The following is a 20,274-nucleotide window of genomic DNA, read 5'->3' as shown; positions in this document are numbered from 1 at the left end:
AACAATGACTCAACCCTTATAAACTAAATCCCAAGCTTATTCGCTAGGCAATGTGGCATGAGACAAACTCCCCACTTTATTGACCTTGCACCTTCATGAGGTCATCATACTCATCCAATCTGGTAGCGAGTCTACTCTGATACTAATTGTCAAATCTCAGGTACAATCAAGTTGATATTACCCACTTTGGGGTCATACACATACGAGTTTGCTTTTGAGCTTCCTAAAAGCATCCTTCATCATAAACACATTTACTTAGTTATGAGGGTTCATGCCTTATAAACTGAATCACATGCTCTGCCAAGCAATATGGAATGTGACAGCGTGTCTTGCAACATTGTCATCACTGTGTGTGATCTACCCTACGATGCAAATAGGGAAACAGCTAGTGACGATTTTTCTTCCAAAAAAGTTGATCATCCATATTATCCAATTTAGAGTCACGAGAGTGGGCTAGTAGGGTGAAAACTTTCATTAATTGGTATCATTTGTATGCAGGATCGTAAAAAGCATGTAAATAACAAAAATCATGTAATGAAATAATTTTAAAATAATTGCAAATAAAATACCAGAATTTTGAATCTAAAGCTTTTAATAGAAATAGTAATAAACTTGAATACTTACAATGAAAGTTTGACGAAGAACACTTTTATTGATCAAAATATTTTACTAGTGTTTGAAGGCTTTTTATTGAACACACTTAGAACAAGTTATTGCTCACTCTGGTGACTCTAAAACTCTAAAAACTCTTTGAACAACTTCTCACCTTTTAAGAGTAGTCATACCATATTGACGGTTAGGATGAAAAACATGTTGGATTTGCGAAAATGAGTTAAATATTATTTATTTTGACATTAAATATATTACCATTGTTTATTGCAGATGTAAAAAATACAAAGCTAACTACCATAACCTTCACTTCGGATACAGAGAGATATAATATTGCTGGTTCTTTTTGTTGTTTTTTGTTTTACCAAGCAAAGTATATCTACGATGGGTAGTCTCTCAAGAAATCAGATTGTTTGGGTTACATAAATTCATTGCCATTGATTCAATGTAATCCAATGGCTTAAAAATTGCTTAATTGGCATTATAAATTAACTAACTTCTCATCCAAATCCATTACATTAAATCAATGACTATGAATTTATGTCACAAATCTGTGTAAAAAAAATTGTGGTAGAATAGCCTAACCCAATTTTAAATTATAGAGTTATCTTTTACTAATTAACTTGTAATGCCTTCGATTGTGTATAAAATATACATATATAATAATTTATACTTAAGATTTTAACTTCCATCACTATTCTTTGTTACAAGTAAGCAATGTTATCATATTCATTCCTTCACAGATCCCCATTACCATCCTCATTCTCATCCCTATGCAATCAACAAAGTAAACACTACCTTTATTCACTTTTTTGTAATTACTTCAATCAATGATAATTATATGTTCCTTCTAACAAAAACACTCTCAAACATCCTACCAATGTAATTCTCTATAAATATACATCTTGAATTAACTTGTACTAAGAGTAAGAGTGAAGTTTTCAATGTTTCAAAACACCTTTAACAGATTCAAATAAAGAGCTTAACCTTTCTTGATAGCTTCTATATTTCCTAGCATCAAAGTGGGGAAAAATTGACCCTACATGCCGCATCCAAGTAATCCTGAAATTCAATTCAGCCGCCAACTTAGCCTATTGCCTGATAGGACCTTGTAGAATTTTCCGATGGAAGTTGTCAAGCATCAATAAATGCTACAGTCTTTCTTTCACCACTGTTCTTATGACATTATTGCTGTTCCAAACTAGAACCAATGACTTCTTGTGCACTGGCTGTCTACGAGCCTCTGACAAACATCTTGCTAACGTCACACTGCTTAAGAAGTACCTGTTAACATACTGTACAGATTTTGGAATGTTAGAATCCAAATCTAATGCATTGCTGAAAGAACATAGGGAAAAAGGCTCGACTCTATATTGTATTCAAAACTGGACACTGTTTGCCTCAAGTGAAGTCTCATTCTGGCTGAAGGGTATAACTAAAACTCGACTAGGATGGAACAGATTAGAGAACATAAGCCAACTAGACGTCGTAAAATTGTTATCTCCAATTCTCAACTGTCAAAAGAAAAAATTCCAAACCTCTAATAGTGAATTATATTCGGTAGGAAAATCGTATATTCTAAATCATGCATATCTTTGTTTGAAGTGTAAAATTGGAGTCTATTACCCAGTGCGTGTACATGATTATATGTGCGCATCATCTTATTTCCTGCCAATAGACTTAAGCAATATGTGAAGCAAAAAAGGAAATAATCCTTTTGTAACTTACATCTGGAATGTCAAAATCACCATCTCTCGCATCACACATATCTAATGAAATTTTCCGCAGCATTGGCATCTGTGGTCATTATAAAAGGAACATCAATTTATAATGATAGTTGAAACTTGCTTCAAGAAAAGAGAAAAGCATAAATGAGCAATTAACATTGGATATATGTACCTACCTTTTCCGAAGCATCAAGAATGAAGTTTCTCGGTATACCTGGGCCCTGTATGTTCAAGTAAGCTACAAATGTCAAAATTTTGAAATGATAGATTAAAATCCAAATTGATTTAAGCATCAAATATTCAGTTTTAGTTTTCCCTAAAAAGAAAAGAGTGAAACAACTAAGATCATAAAACTGAGAATTATTTGAACATCATACCATTGAGGATAATTTATTGTAATTTATGAGTAATATATAAGATAAATATCTCTCTGGAGACTGAATATTAATTTCTTTTAAAGAAATTGTTGATGCAGTGATACCTTGCTGGAAATGCATCAATTCTACAGGTTGCAATTTGAATATTTTTGGCACCAGTTGAAGGTTGTTCTCTGCAGTTGGTCTGTCATGCATGGCTGCAGTGTTGTGATGCAGTTTAGTTGAATGGCTTAGGTGTAATTAAGTCATTAATATGATGTATTTTGAGTATGATTTATTGGTTGTTAGAATTTAAATTCAAATTTGTAAATGTCTGCTGTAGTTGTTGTAGCAGTGGATGATTTGGTTAAGTTTTGTATATATTGTCAGTCTAAATGAAAATGAATTTGCACACTCTTGTTTTTTGCTGCTCCTTTTCTTTTCTTTGCGTTCTCCGGCCAAGAACCATCAGAAATGATATAGACATGAAAAAAAAATCATAGCAAAAAATGTGATGGGTTTAAGCCACAGACGCATAAATGAACAATGCATTTCTAAACAGGGTCCACATAGTTAAATCAAGTCCTCCCTAAAAGAAGCCAATCACAAACAAACTAAACTATGTTCTTCATATTCTACATGGACCTCCCGGTACTTCTTGAACATAGATCATAAGAAAATCATAAAAAGGCTTCCACTGAAGGGCTAGGGAGCCCCTAAAAAGCAATTACTAGAAATTCAAGACATCAGTGTACAATCCTCCATTGTTCTAGCCGTATGTTAATAAATACTTCAACTGATTGTGAATAAAAAAAAATGCATGTAAAACACAAGAGAAAGCAGCAATTGAAGGCTCACATTATGACGCAGTAAGAGATCTTCAAGAGCTATGCAATTTAAAAGAGAAGAAACCCCATCTACCGTTATATCTCCACATTCCTGAGAAAAAAAATGATTATATATGGAAAAAAATACGAGCACTAATGAGTAAGAATAGAAACTAATTGTCAGTTTAGCTTAATGAGTTTGTAACAAGATGAGCAAACTCTTGTGAGGTATAGATCACATATACCCTTACAAAACTCACTTAAATGAGAGTCATCATAAGGCCATTACAATGAGAGTCAAGATCAAGCAAATTATCATCAACTGCACTAACCTGAAAAAACCAAGTCTTCACCGATAGTATACATGTTACGATTTGAAATTTGGCCAAAACAACAATTGATTAATAAGGATTAAAGACAGTCTTTGATTATATCAAACTTTTAAAAGATAAAAAAAACAAGAAAAATGGCTAAAAAAAACTCATATTTAATATGCTGAAGAAATTTTTTACAAAAGATGCCTCCTCAAATGCACACACTTGTCCTTATATAGGTTAAGGGTGGAACTCAAAGAAAGACGTCAAACATAATGAAATAAAAAAATAAGAATCTTAACAAGGTGAACCGGCCCCACCAAACCCAAAAGAAAGACTTGTACACATTAAATACAAATTGGAAAGACCCTTGTGTCCTCGATACCAATGAAGGCAAACCAATCCCAAATAATTCTGCCAACAGAGCGAAAGATAATCATGAACTTTGGGCCTCCATAAAGATCATAATTAGGATCTAACCCATGATCATGTAAAATGGAGTCCATAAAATCAAAAAAAGGCCAAGAGAATTCTAGACTTAATTTCTTCTTGAGAAAGTCATTTCCTCTTTTCTTTGATGATGGAAGAGATATCAAGTATCATTGAATTGGTTTTCTTATCTTCCTCCCTATCAGAATGGCCTTTCTATCCTAATTTAATAAGAGAAGGCCTAAAATTTTACGCTTCAAGGCTAGATCATCAAATTTTGGCCACCAACTTTGATTGCTCTAACGANCTACACGTGAGGGGAGATGATTTATTATCATCTCGATGTTTTTATCTTGATGTAAATATGTTTTGATCTTGTAATTTCTTAAAGTTTGTAAATTATAAGTTTAGATCCTGTCTGATATTTTATATGCATGTTTTGGATATTATTATTATTATCCTTATACAGATTTTTTCTAAATACAACTCGTTCTCCAGACATATATCCACAAGATTCTCATTGAGGGATATTCAGAGGATACCTGACTGGAGGGGGGTTTTACAACGACCAACTGGATCTGGCCGGTAGTGATCGATTTGTCCATTTTCAACCAGATCGAAGGTTGAAAACGGCCAGATGGCCGTGTATTTGGCCGAACCCGACCAAATCTATTCTGGACATTAGCGGTCGTGGATCTGGTTGAAAATGGCCACATCGATGCACGACCGACCAAATATGGCCTGTCGTGCACTATTCTAGTGACTGCAACAATGGCCGACAATGGTGGCTAGTAACTAACAATCGTCTATAATGGTTGGGGGTTTTTTTTTAATTTAAACTTTTGTTGTTGGGGTGTTTTAGCTAAATCTTCAAATGTAGGGGGTTCAAAGTAGTTTTATTTAATAATAATAATAATAATAATAATAATAATATTAATATTATTATTATTATTATTATTAAAAAGGAAAGGTAATTCAGTAAAAGCCTCTGTCAATAATATTTTATTCTTTCCAACCAAATATTTTAATTATTTATACCCATTAATCTAACCAAACATATTAATATAACATTCTTCTGTAATATTCAAGGTAATCTATCTTAGTGATAATCATACCTTTTTAATAATAAAACATTCCTCGTGCCAAATGCNCATCAAATTTTGGCCACCAACTTTGATTGCTCTAACGAGCTTAGAAACAATTGGAGTACTTGGAACTTGCTCATTAATTTCATATTCCCATTTAAAAATCCAAGGAATGTTATATGTAAAAAACGTATTAAGGATGAATATTCACACTGTTTTTTTCCATAGAATAAAAGGATACATATTTATATACACTTGTAGTGTTCTAAGCTAGGTAGGTGATCAATTCCTATTAGGATACAAGATCAATGTGATCCCTATAATCCAGGATATCAATGTGATCCCTATAATCTAGGAAGTTATCTACATATGTAACACTCCCCCTCAAGCTGCAGTATAGATATCAATCATACCCAGCTTGTTACAAAGATAATCAACTCGAATCCCAGTTAGAGCCTTTGTGAAGATATCTCCCAATTGTTCTCCAGTCTTCACGTACGTAGTGGAAATCAGACCTTGCTGTAGTTTCTCACAGACGAAATGGCAATCGATCTCAATGTGTTTTGTTCATTCATGGAACACTGGATTAGATGCAATATGAAAAGCCGCTTGGTTATCACACCATAATTTCGCTGGTACTGAAGTTTCAAGGCCTATTTTAGTCAGGAACTGATATATCCACATTATTTCACAAACAGTTTGTGCCATAGCCCTATATTCTGACTCTGCACTTGATCGTGACACGACATTCTACTTCTTTCTCTTTCATGATATTAAATTTCCTCCGACAAAGAAACAATAGCCTAATGTGGATCTTCAATCTACCTTAGAACCTGCCCAATCTACATCTAAAAAACATTCAATATGTGAGTGACTATGATTGGCATATAATATACCATGTCCAAGGCCTCTTTTCAAATAACACAAGATCTGCTCCAAAGCCGCCCAATGATGAACTGTTGGAGAGGCCATAAACTGACTGACAACACTTACTGAATATGCAATATCTGGACGAGTCACCGTAAGATAGTTTAACTTCCTAACCAATCTTCTATATTTCTCAAGATCTCCAAATAGTTCACCATCTTTCGTAAGCTGCATATTAGGAACCATCGGAGCACTATATGGCTTTGCCCCCAATTTTCCTGTCTCAGTTAATAAGTCGAGCACATATTTCCTCTGAGAGAGGAATATACCTCGTTTGCTCCTTGTAACTTCAACCCCCAAGAAATACTTCAATATCCCTAAGTATTTCGTGTGGAATTGGGTATGGAGAAAAGACTTAAGAGATGTGATGCCCACACTATCACTCCCAGTAATAACAATATCATCCACATACAACTAGAAGAATGATGTCAGTTTCAAACTGTTTGTAGAAAACAGAATGGTCAGTTTTACATTTTAGTATACCAAATCTCTCAACAGCCTGACTAAACTTTCCAAACCAAGCACGAGAACTCTGTTTTAAACCATACAGAGATTTGCAAAGATAACATACTTTCTCATACTCCCCCTGAGCAACAAACCCAGGAGCTTGCTCCATATAAACCTCTTCCTGAAGATCGTCGTGAAGAAAAGCATTATTGATGTCTAGCTGATGCAAAGGCCAATCATAAGTAGCTGCCATAGAGATAAACAGCCGAATGGAGTTGAACTTAGCCACATGGGAAAAAGTATCAGAATAATCAACTCCGTAGGTCTGAGCATATCCTTTAGCAACCAGACGAGCTTTTAGCCGAGCAACTGACCCATCTAGATTAACTTTAACTGTAAACACCCATTTGCCTGTTTAACTGAAGGTAAATCTACCAATTTCCAAGTACCATTGTCATCTAAGGCATTCATTTCCTCTATCATGGCATTACGCCAACCAGGATGAGAAAGGGCTTCATGAACAGTTTTAGGGATATTAATAGAATCAAGGGAAGCAATAAAGGAGCATGATGAATGTGACAAATGATCATAAGAAACACAAGAAGAAACAGGATAAGTACACTATCATTTACCTTTTCGCAATGCAATAGGAAGATCATCACTTGAAACAGGATCGGATGACGAAGAAGTTGGTGCCGGACATGAAGCAGGAGGAGGTGGCCGACGAGAGTAGACTTTGATAGGAGTAGGATCAGAGATAGGAGCCGATGCAGATATCGGTGTAGGGGAAGTGAAGATATAAACTAACAATTCATTATTATCATCATCCTTCTGACGATCTGCAGAAGAAGAGGGAAAGTATGGTGTTTCTTCTAAAAAGGCAACATCAATGGAAACAAGATATTTATTAAGACTTGGACAGTAACACCGATATCCTTTCTGAAGTCAAGAATAACCAAGAAAGAAACATTTTAATGACTGGGGATCTCATTTAGTGACTGACTGTCTAACATCCCGAACAAAGCAAGTGCTACTAAATACCCTAGGTTCAAGAGGAAATAATGTTTTGTTAGGAAAAAGAATACTGTACGGGGTCTCACCATGAAGGACAGAAGACGGCATGCGGTTAATCAAAAAGCAGGCGATGGAAACTGCATCAGCCCATAATGATTTAGGAGCATTCATTTGGAATAATAACGCTCTGGCAGTTTCAAGAAGATGTTTGTTTTTCCGTTCTGCTATTCCATTTTGAGATGGATTATCAACACATGAAGTTTGATGAAGAATGCCATTCTGAGTCATGTAATTTTGAAAAGAAACTGACAGATATTCTTTTACATTATCACTACGCAATATATGAACAGAAACATTGAATTGAGTTTTAATCTCAATACAAAACGCACAGAAATAAGAAAACAAATCAGAACAATTTTTCATTAAGAATAACCAAGCCATACAAGAGTAATCGTCCACAAATGTAACAAAATATCGAAAACTAGTTTTAGACAGAACTGGACAGGGACCCCAAACATCAGAGTGAACTAACTCAAAAGGAGAATTAGCTCTTTTATTGACTATAAGACTAGAACTGACACGATGATGTTTAGCAAACTAACATGACTCACATTCTAATGTAGACACTTTATTAAACTGAGGACACAATCTCTTCAGTGAAAGAAGAGATGGATGGCCCAAACGACAATGTGCTTGAAACGGGGATGCAACGCCAGAACAAGCGACGGGTGTAGATTTTGGTCTGTCAAGAATATATAAACCTCCAAATTCATGTCCTTTACCAATAATCTTCTTCGTCGTAAGATCCTGAAACAAGCAATAATCGGGAAAGAATAAAACACAACAGTTAAGAGCACGAGTAAGTTGGCTAACAGAAATCAAATTGAAAGAAAAATCTGGTAAATGTAAGACATTTGATAAGGGAAGCTGTATGGTAGGGGTAACTGTGCCAGACCCAATGATGTAGGATGGTGACCCATCTGCTAAAGTCACATTCGAAAGGGTTTTTGATTGATAAGTAGCAAAGAGACTAGGATTACCTGACATGTCATCTGTTGCACCAGAGTCGATGACGAATTTGGAGGATGAGGAAAGGAGACATGTATTTGGCTTACCTGAGTCAGCCAAAGCTGTGATAGGAGTAGATAAAGCTTTTAATGATTCCTGGTACAATGAAAACTTGGCAAATTCATCAGCAGAGATAAGAACTGATTAATCAAAAGTATCATTGGTGGATGCAACATGGGCAAAGGTATTTCTATTATTTATGTTATGAAGCTTTCTACAATCACGCTTCATGTGTCTTGGCTTATGGCAATAGTGACACACAATTCCTCCCATATTACTATTTGACCCTCCTCATTCGTTGCCACTTCCAAATTGTGATCGCCCAGATTCATAGTCGTTCTTTTGACTGACAAGAACACCACTAAACTGAACCGGTGAGGTACCTTCTATGCGAAGTACCCTACTAAAGACATCCTGCAACGAAGAAATCTCTAGACTGGCTAGAACCTGCGACTTAGCAGTCTCAAATTCAGAAGAAAGACCTGCAAGAAAACTCATGACTGTCATTTGCTCCCGTTGTTTTTATTGAACTTTGACATCAACACTGAAGGGTAACAACATGTTCAACACTTCATAAGTCTTCTTAAACTCCATAAAATAAGGTGTAAGAGACTTGTCTTGTTTCTCTGCACGGTAGAATGTCTTACACACTTCATAAATATGAGAAACATTCCATTTTCCAAAATACAGAAACTCCAAATAATTCATTAGTTCTTTGATAAACTCACAATGATTAATTATGCCAAGTATCTCACCGTCAATAGAGTTTCCGTATTTGTAGAATCAATCGAGCATCATCCCGGAGCCATGCCTTTTTTGAATCATCCTTAGGTGGATCATCAATCATATGATCATCTTTATCAATACTCCGCAAATACAGTATAACAGTTTTAGGCCAATCATGATAATTAGTTATACCAATGAGCTTATGTTCTGTAATTTTTGACATCATCGGTATCATTTCCATCACTGACTTTGTATCAGACATGTCTTAAACAAACTATAATCCCAATGCACACCAACAAACGGTTAAAACAAAGTAACCAAACTTTAGTGACACACCAAATCAATCAACAACCACCACCAACCAGAGACCAGAGCACAGCAAAAATCCAATAACCAAACAAAAACAAAATTATGAAAAAAAATCACAACCAAATCCGCAGAAATATCCAAATAAAGAACAGCAGTAGCCAGTGAGAGATTACCCAATCCAGCACGAAAATGTGCTGTATAAGTGCCAGCGAAGTAGACGAACAGAACCGGAGGAGAAGTCAACAGTGGACGCGCTCTCACGCGCCGACGCGTGGTACTGTTGACCGAAGTTTCGGGTGGCGCATGGAGCTCACGCGCGGGGATTCTGATGGCTATAACTCGGGGTTTTGCCGATCGACAACTTCTGATTCTCCCTAGGGTGGCGGTGTCAAACAAATCTCACCCTAAACAGGTGTTCCCAATTTGAAACCCAAACCCTAATTATTCCTAATTTGAAACTCAAACCCTAATTACCTTTTAAGGCTTTGATACCATGTAAAAAACGTATTAAGGATGAATATTCACACTGTTTTTTTTTTTCATAGAATAAAAAGATACATATTTATATACACTTGTAGAGTTCTAAGCTAGGTAGGTGATCAATTCCTATTATGATACAAGATCAATGTGATCCCTATAATCCAGGATATCAATGTGATCCCTATAATCTAGAAAGCTATCTACATATGTAACATTATAAAAGGCGAAGAATTGAGCAATAGCTTCATCCTTAGTCGGTATTACCTAGCCATTAAGGTTCTAAAATTTTTGAAACGGAGGCTTGACTTCTAGAGGAAGAATTTCTTGTGAGGCTCCCCAAAAAAAAAATCCATTCCTTAAACCAATTTAGAAACTCATTGTTATGATTTATTAAATCAAATCTGAAAAAACCAAATGAGAGAGTTTTGAATTTTGATACATAAGAAAATACTTTCATGCCTAAATGTAATACTTTCATATTTGATTTAAAAAATCATAACAATGAGTTCCTAAATTGGTTTAAGGAATAGTTCTTTCTCCGGGGAGCCTCGGAAGAAATTCTTCCTCTGAAAGTCAAGCCTCTGCTTCAAAAAATTTGTAACCTTAATGACCAAGTAATACGAACTAAAAATGGGAGTATGAAGTTGATGAGCAAGTTCCAGGTACTTCAATTGTTTCTAAGCTCCTTAGAGCAATCAAAGTTCGTTAGAGGCCAAAATTTGATAATCTAACCTTAAAGCCTAAAAATTTTAGGCCTCGTCTCATTAAATTGGGGCACAACGACCATTTTGAAAGGGAGGAAGAAGAGAATTGATTCCATGATACTTGATAGCTCATCCATTGTCAAAGAAAAGGCGAACGAGCTTTCTCAAGAAGAAATTAAGTCAAGAATTCTCTCAGCCCTTTCTGATGATATGAACTCTTCTTTACATGGTCTTGGGTGAGATCCTGATTGTAATCCTTATGGAAGCCCAATGGCTCGAAGTCCATGATTGTCTCTCTCTCTATTGGCAGAATATTTGGAACCGGTTCAACTCCACCAATATCCACGACACGAGAGGCCCTTTAGTTTGAATTTTATCTATAAAAGTCTTTCTTTTGGGTTTGGTGCTACCGTTAAGATTCTTATCTTTTATTTCGTTATATTTGAAGTGGTGTCTTTCAGTTTTGCCCTTTTTTTCTATATAACAACAAGAGCTAACTTTCGAGGAGACATCTTTTGTTAAAATTTATTTTCAAATATTAAATGTATGCTTCAAGTTTGTTTCTAATAAATGTGAGTTTTCTTTTAGCCATTTTTATTGTTTATTTTATCTTTTACTATTGTTTAAAGTTTGTTACTAAATACAAACATACATATGTATGTATATATATTATTATGATTTGTCAAAATCTATTGAATTATTCCACTGCTCAGTATTTGGTGTCCTATTATAATAACTTTATCAATTTAATGTTGTGTTATACACTATAAAAACTAAAATCTATAATGCCTGTCTCATTAACTGATTATTTATATATCAAAGCCTCTTAGGTCATGCTTAGAATATTTTCACGTGAAGAAATAAAAAAACAGAACTGAAAATGACAAACCTCCAGATGGATAGAAATCAATCCCGGCCATCCTTGTGAGATAATCAGTTGAGAATCTGCAAAAAGAAGACAAAACAATAAGGAACATAAAAAGGGGCAAAAAAAAATCCATCACTTGTGAATATTAGCATCAGTTTACAACTATGTACGAAAAAAAGAGCTGTATTATAAAAATTCATTGCCATCTCTAGCACACAAAAATATTTCTATTTCTTGCCAATAATATAACCCACAAGATAGCTGATGTCTCACAGTTCCACAATACTGGGTTTTTCTACCACCACTGAAAAAAACAAAACTTTTCAAAAAGCAGACTAACACATGATTACCGGAAAACCTAAGACACACAGCAGCCAGAAATTCACGGTGGTGAGAATGAGATCAATATTAAACAACAGACTGGACTTTCCAGGCAGAATCAGAGACACCTGGAACGGCACGAATTCTGGGGTATTCAGCTTTGAAGGTTTTTGGTAATTTTGGAAAGGTTCTTTCAGCACAATTTTAGTTTTTGTGGGAAGTATTCAGAAGTCGTTTTAGTGTTTGAAAGTATTTACCAATGTGAACGAAGTTGGGTTATGATAGTGAACTGATGTAGGACCAATAGGATTGAAATAAGAGACGAAAAATTAAATGAGGGAAATCTAGAAGAACAAGAAACAGGAAAATCAGAAAGTCAAGCGAAAAAGAGATTTGGAGTATTTGTACTTCAATCTTCAATTCAATCAAGCCTACCACAAACAGAAATTTGGCCATATATATAGAGATCAAACCAAATAAAATAAGAACATACATCCCTACGTAAAAAGTTAAAATTAAGCAACCTAACTAAATTCTACTTCAATAACAAAACTAAAAACAACTACAGCTAAGAAATTATCTGAATGAAAAGTTTTAATTGAAGAGCACTAAGTTGTATGTGAGTAGACTAGACAACAAAGATGGAACTAGAGTTAGTCTATCCCTTCATAAAGAAAGGTCCTCTTCCACCCTTACAATCATGTTGTTGAAGTGCACAATTCTATATTAGGATATTAGGATTGTAATCAATTTATATTAGGATTGTAATCGATATATAATAAGAACAAAATCTGTAAAATGGGAAGTTAGATTATTCATTTCCTAGATTAAATTATTTATTTCCTAGATTAGTTCTTTACTTTTCTATACATTGATGTATTATTTTTTATCAATATACAAGTAATAAAAACACACTATTTAGTTCTCTCTGATTTTTACATGGTATCAGTGCCAGGTTGTCAGAAATTTTAAATTTTTTGTTTCGGCGACGATTAGGCGTCTCTCTCCGGTGGTCAAAACCTCCATCTGACCATACACATCTCATCTTCTCCATCTCGCTGGTAGAACCTCACAAAGATCGACGTCATCGGCCGCTACACGCGCCTCCACAGGCAATGTTTCTTTCTGGCATATCCAACTCCGATCTTTTTTTCCGACGAGCATCAATTCTCACCGCCGACACCAGCTTGCTCAGAAGACGATGGCGAGCAAAACCCACTAAGGTTCTACTGCCTTCGACGTCAAACTCCAACAGCTTCACCAGATTCTACCGTTGTCCTCGCCGGATCTTCTGCTAATTTTTTTTTCAAACAACCTGTTATGTCTTCATCTGTTTGTTTGATCCGTGTTACCTCTAGTTCTGGTTTTCGATCAAATTTGCTAGTTATCATGGTTACTTCCAGCTCAAGCTCCACTTCCGGTGGTTTTTCCTTCTTGTCTCTCCCACTAATCACCACTGATAAGTTGATTGGGAGTGCAAATTATTCTTCTTGGACTGCCTCTGTCGAGTTATGGTGTACGGGTCAATATCTAAAGGATCACTTGACCACAAAGGTTGTCGACATCACATCAGATAAGTCTTCTTGTATCAAAACTGATGTTTTATTGTGTAGCCTATTATGGCAGTCAATTGACACTAATCTGCATCTCATTTATAAAACATATAGCACATGTTGTGAGTAAACCTAGCAAAACGGGCAGGTGGGGCGAGTTGGGTCAGGTCAGGTCAATACAGGTATGGGTCTCATAGGTACGGGCCCAATACAAGTCAAATTGTACGAGTCCAAAATATTGGGCCCATACCCAACCCTATGCAGGTACGGGTGGACCCGCGAGTGCCCTTTTTTCTCTCTCCAATTTTCATTTTTTGTATTTTCACCCCCAACATTTTTCAATTATGACAATTACACCCCAAAATTCCTGCATTTTTAATTTTTTACAAAATTCACAATGAGTTCTTTTAGTTGCCTTGAAAAGATCACCCATATCCAAAATTCATCAAGTAGCCAGTTTAAATATATTGACATTAAATTGAAAACTCAAAAGCACTCTATAACAGCTCCGCACTAAAAGATGGGTATGTTCATTCATATAATTTATGCCCTTAATTATTCGTTGTTTTGAGTCTAAATCCAAAAATCTCCATTCTCCAAAAACCCCCTTAATTAGCAGTCAAACCATGATTAATTAACTTAATCTTTTTCTCTTCTTTGGACACACAACAATCAAGTGAATTAACTTGCGTATTATCTCATAGGCAAAGAGTCACAATCAGTCAATCACAAAGCAAAGAGTCACGATCACAAAGGCAATTAAAGTCAAGCTTTTCACTCATAGTCTCATAGGTGTCACAATCACAAAGCCCAAAGGCAATTAAAGTCAGGCAAGTAAAGTTCAAAACTTTATTTCCATTTTAGACTCTTCTGTCAAACCCGAAAGAGGGAAACACAAACACACACAAAGCACTTGCGCTTGCTCGTGCTAGTGGTGGTACTCACAGGAGACAGAGACATTCCGGCAACATTCCAGGGAAGTTGTTTTAGTGACAAAACCAAGAGAAAAACAGAAAAAGAAAAAGACTTTGGGTTGAGGAAGACAGGGGTCAGTGGGTGAGTCATGAGTGTGAGAGTGAGAGACGAGAGTGAGTGAGTTACATACCTTGGATGAGCGGGATTGATTTTGCGAGGTGGAGAGTTTGGAGACTGTCGACAACTGACGTGGAGTTGCGTTAGAGAAGAAGATATACGTTTGCGAGATTGATTTTGGGAGGGGAGTTGCGTTAGAGAAGAATGAATATCAGAAGAAGACGGCTAGGAGAGTGAGTGAGTGAGTGAGTGAGTTAGGGATTTGGAAATGAAGAACAGAATAAGACTAGTCTGGAGTGGGAAACGCGATAACAAAGTTACAAAAGGGGATTTAAAAAAAAAAAAAAAGGGTACCCGCAGGCACCCGCAAGTTAACTCGCATAACCGGTTGGAAATACAGGTAGGGTCAGGTACGAGTCTGACAAAAACGGGTCCAATTTCATGGACCCGTGCCCTATATAATTTTCCCAGGTTTAAGGTCAACCCATAGGTTTAGACCCGTTTTGCCAGGTCAAGTTGTGAGATATGGAGTCAGGCTAAACTACTATATACCAATGATATTCAACGCTTGTATTCCGTTGTGTCCAATCTCCTTCATCTAAAACAACAGAATATGAGTATGTCAGATTTTCTTGGTAAGATGGCCTCCCTCAAGGCAGAGTACAATCTTCTCCTACCAGTTGGTAAATTTGCTGCAGAAGATCTAGCACAACGAGACAAATTCTTCATGGATCTAACCGTTGCTACTATTAGTCCTGATCTCACTCCTATACAAGATCAGATTTTAGCTAGCACTACTATGCCATCTCTTGATGAAATATTTGCTAGGTTACTTCGAGTTTCATCCCTAAGTACTGTCCCCAGTTCTACTATTGTTGACTCTTATGCTCTGGCTTCTTGGTCTCAAACTACTTATAAATTAGAGCAGGGAGATCGTGGTCAAAGCGGACGACCTGAGTGTAGTTACTGTTATCGTTGGGACCATACTAGGGGAAAATGTTACAAATTACATGGTCACCCTACTCGGACCGCTAATGTTGCTCAGGTTGACCTTCGTTCTGACTCTTCTGAAGGACACACGCAACCATCATTAACTCTCATTGGGGCTAATTATGAAGAATACCTTAAGTTTCAGGCAAATAAGCAGTCTTCTTAGTCTATTGCCTCTATCGCTCAATCAGGTAATTCAATTGCATGCCTTACTCAGTCTTCTTCTCTTGGACCTTGGGTTCTTGACTCGAGTGCCTCTGATCACATTTCTAGTAACCCTCAATTACTTTCTCATTTCACTAATGTTGCATCTTTACCATCCGTTACTTTAGCCAATGGCTCCAAAGCTGTTGTTAAAGTTGTAGGTCATGCCAAACCATTTCCATCCTTAGAATTAGACTCTGTTCTCTATATTCCCAATTGTCCATTTAATCTTGTGTCTATCAATAAACTTACCCGCTCTTTAAATTGTTCTATATCTTTTGATACCGACTCTATTGTTATATAAAATCAAGGCACAGGACGGATGATTAACGTAGGACATGAGTCACAAGGCCTCTATCATCTCCATCTACCATCTATAGCATGCACTGTCTCTAAATCACCAACACTCATAATCGTTTGGGTCATACCAGCTTAGTAAAGCTTAAAAAGATGCATCTTGGTCTATCTAATTTATCGTCTTTAAATTGTGAGTCATGTTAGCTTGGAAAACATTCTCGTAGCACCTTTCTAAAGCATGTCAATAAACATGTTGTGTCCCCTCTTGAGTTAGTTCATTCAGATGTGTGGGGACCTTGTCATGTGTCATCTGATTTAGGTTTTCAGTACTTTGTTACCATTATTGATGATTACTCACACTGCACTTGGTTATTCCTAATGAAAACTCATTCCGAGTTATTTTCCATCTTTGAATCTTTTTGTACGGAAATTAAGACTCAATTTAATTCCATTATTCGAGTATTACACAGTGATAATACTCGGCAAGTATTTCTCTAATCCCTTCACTAAATTCATGACTTCTCAGAATCCTTCACTAGTCCTCTTGTGCTTATACCCCACAACAAAATGGGGTTGTTAATCGTAAAAACAGACATCTCATTAAAACTGCTCGTACCCTACTTTTACATAATAAAGTCCCTTTCCGTTTTTGGGAGGATGCTGTTTTGACCGCTTGTTTCTTAATAAATCAGATGTCTTCTTTTGTCCTCAGAGACAAGGTACCTCATTCCATTTTAATTCCTAATCAATCGTTGTATTCTATCCCTCCTCATGTCTTTGGGTGCACATGCTTTGTCCATGTTTTCCCTCCTGGTGAGAACAAACAAGAAGCCAAATCTACTAAGTGCATTTTCTTAGGGTATTCACGTCTTCAGAAAGGATATAAGTGTTATTCTCCATCAACACATCAATATTTTCTCTCTGCTGATGTTACGGTTTTTGAGTCATCTCCATTCTTTTCTCCTTCTACCGTAGATTGTGAGTCAATAACCAAGGTCCTTCCCATACCGTACATTACCAATATTCTTGAGTCTGTCATAGCCCCAAAATCTTCTACTACCTAGTCTCCCATTATAGACCATAGTCTTGTTCCATTTATAGGTACTACTCATGATCCTGCTAGTGTCCCTGAGGCTCCCGTCGATGGCAATCCTGCTCCTGATTCCTCCAATACCACAGTCTTCTCTCCTGATGATCAGTTTCCCATTGCCATTCGTAAAGGTATGTGGTCTACTCGCAACCCTTATCCGATCTATAATTTTTTATGTTATCATCGTTTATCTTCATCATATTATGCATTTGTGTCCACACTTTCATCTGTTTCTGTCCCTTCAAATGTTCATGAGGCAATCTCTAATCCTGGATGGCATCGGGCAATGGTTGATGAGATGACTGTTCTGCAGCATAATCACACATGGGAGTTAGTTCCATTACCTCCAGGACCTTCGACTGTTGGGTGTCGCTAGATTTACACAGTCAAAGTTGGTCATGATGATCAGGTTGATCGCTTAAAGGCCCGATTAGTTGACAAGGGCTACACTCAGATATATGGGATGGATTATTTTAATATTTTTTCCCCGATTGCTAAGATGTCTTCTGTCCGCTTATTCTTAGCAATGGCTGCTATTCAACATTGGCCTCTACATCAATTGGATATTAAGAATGTCTTTCTTCATGGAGAATTTCAGGAAGATATTGATATAGAGCAACCTCTTGGGTTTGTTGCTCAAGGGGAGTCTACCTTGGTATGTGTAAAATAAACACAATGAATATTCACACTTCTCATTCATACCTTAAAAGGATACATATTTATATACACTTGTAGTGTTCTAAACTAGATAGATGATCAATCTAAATTAGGATAGAAGTGATCTCTATAATCAAGGATTTTAATATGATCCCTATCATCTAGGAAGTCATATACATCTGTAACACACCCCCTCAAGCTGGAGTATAGATATCAATCATACCCAACTTGTTACAAAGATAATCAACTCGAATCCTAGTTAGAGCCTTTATAAAGATATCTCCTAATTGTTCTCCAGTCTTCACATACCTAGTGGAAATCAGACCTTGCTGTAGTTTCTCACGGACGAAATGGCAATCGATCTCAATGTATTTTGTTCGTTCATGGAACACTGGATTAGATGCAATATGAAGAGTTGCTTGGTTATCACACCATAATTTCGCTGGTACTGAAGTTTCAAGGCCTATTTCAGTCAAGAACTGATATATCCACATTATTTCACAAACAGCTTGTGCCATAGCCCTATATTCCGACTTTGCACTTGATCGTGACACGACATTCTGCTTCTTGCTCCTCCATGATATTAAATTTCCTCCGACAAAGACACAATAGCCTGATGTGGATTTTCTACCTACCTTGGAACCTGCCCAATCTGCATCTGAGAAACATTCAATATGACAGTGACTATGATTGGCATATAATATACTGCGCCCAGGGGCTCTTTTCAAATAACACAAGATCTGCTCCAAAGTCGCCCAATGATGAACTGTTGGCGAGGCCATAAACTGACTGACAACCCTTACTGAATATGCAATATCTGGACAAGTCACCGTAAGATAGTTCAGCTTCCTGACCAATCTTCTATATTTCTCAGATCTCCAATTAGTTCACCATTTTTCGTAAGCTGCATATTAGGAACCATCAGAACACTACATGGCTTTGCCCCCAATTTCCCTGTCTCAGTTAATAAGTCCAGCACATATTTCCTCTAAGAGAGGAATATACCTCGTTTGCTCCTTGTAACTTCAACCCCCAAGAAATACTTCAATATCCCTAAGTCTTTTGTGTGGAACTGGGTATGGAGAAAAGACTTAAGAGATGTGATGCCCACACTATCACTCTCAGTAATAACAATATCATCCACATACACAACTAGAAGAATGATGTCAGTTTCAGACCGTTTGTAGAAAACAGAATGGTCAGTTTTACATTTCAGCATACCAAATCTCTCAACAGCCTGACTAAACTTTCCAAACCAAGCACGAGGACTTTGTTTTAAACCATACAGAGATTTGCGAAGATAATATACTTTCTCATACTCCCCTTGAGCAACAAACCTAGGAGGTTGCTCCATATATACCTCTTCCTGAAGATCGCCGTGAAGAAAAGTATTCTTGATGTCTAGCTGATGCAAAGGCCAATCATAAGTAGCTGCCATAAAGATAAACAGCCGAATAGAGGTAAACTTAGCCACAAAGGAAAAAGTATCAGAATAATCAACTCCGTAAGTCTGAGCATATCCTTTAGCAACCAGACGAGCTTTTAGTCGAGCAACTGACCCATCTGGATTAACTTTAACTGTAAACACCCATTTGCATCCAATTGCCTGTTTCCCTGAAGGTAAATCTACCAATTTCCAAGTACCATTGTCATCTAAGGCATTCATTTCCTCTATCATTGCATTACGCCAACCAGGATGAGAAAGGGCTTCATGAACAGTTTTAGGGATAGTAATAGAATCAAGGGAAGCAATAAAGGAACATGATGAATGTGACAAATGATCATAAGAAACACAAGAAGAAACAGGATAAGTACACTGTCGTTTACCTTTTCGCAATGCAATAGGAAGATCATCTAGATCGGATGACGAAGAAGTTGGTGCTGGACATGAAACTGGAGGAGCTGGACGATAAGAGTAAACTTTGACAGGAGCAGGAGCAGAATCAGAGATAGGAGCCGATGTAGGAAGCGTAGGAATAGTGACAGGGTCAGAGACAGATGTCAGTTCAGATATCGATGCAGAGGAAGTGAAGGTATAAACTAACAAATCATCATTATCATCATCCTTCGGACGATCTGCAGGAGAAGAGGGAAAGTATGGTGTTTCTTCTAGAAAGGTAACATCAATGGAAACAAGATACTTATTAAGACTTGAACAATAACACTGATATCCTTTCTAAAGTCGAGAATAACCAAGAAAGACACATTTTAATGACTTGGGATCTAATTTAGTGACTGAT

At 36.7% G+C, this 20,274-nt stretch overlaps 1 protein-coding gene across 6 annotated transcripts in view; it reads right to left on the bottom strand.

The window, feature by feature from the left end:
• Nucleotides 1–1,409: 1,409 nt before the first annotated feature.
• The window catches only part of LOC116111487 (BTB/POZ domain-containing protein FBL11), a 43,520-nt gene continuing 24,655 nt past the window's right edge, over nucleotides 1,410–20,274 (bottom strand). For 2 of the 6 annotated variants that reach the window (XM_031397660.1, XM_031397661.1), the window contains 5 exons: nucleotides 11,912–11,967; nucleotides 3,551–3,631; nucleotides 2,513–2,557; nucleotides 2,338–2,406; nucleotides 1,410–1,904 (listed from right to left, as the gene is read on the bottom strand). In XM_031397660.1, the coding sequence (XP_031253520.1) occupies nucleotides 1,761–1,904; nucleotides 2,338–2,406; nucleotides 2,513–2,557; nucleotides 3,551–3,631; nucleotides 11,912–11,967 (395 nt within the window). In that variant the 3' untranslated portion in view covers nucleotides 1,410–1,760. Of the gene's footprint in view, nucleotides 1,905–2,337; nucleotides 2,407–2,512; nucleotides 2,558–2,817; nucleotides 2,911–3,550; nucleotides 3,632–8,129; nucleotides 8,543–8,775; nucleotides 8,900–11,911; nucleotides 11,968–20,274 lie in introns of those variants that run through there. The other 4 variants (XR_004125079.1, XM_031397662.1, XM_031397664.1 and 1 more) reach the window with 4 other exon arrangements.

The sequence above is a fragment of the Pistacia vera genome, unplaced genomic scaffold, assembly GCF_008641045.1.
Source record: "Pistacia vera cultivar Batoury unplaced genomic scaffold, PisVer_v2 Contig64, whole genome shotgun sequence".
NCBI lineage: Eukaryota > Viridiplantae > Streptophyta > Magnoliopsida > Sapindales > Anacardiaceae > Pistacia > Pistacia vera.
This window is presented reverse-complemented; position numbering and strand designations above follow the sequence as displayed.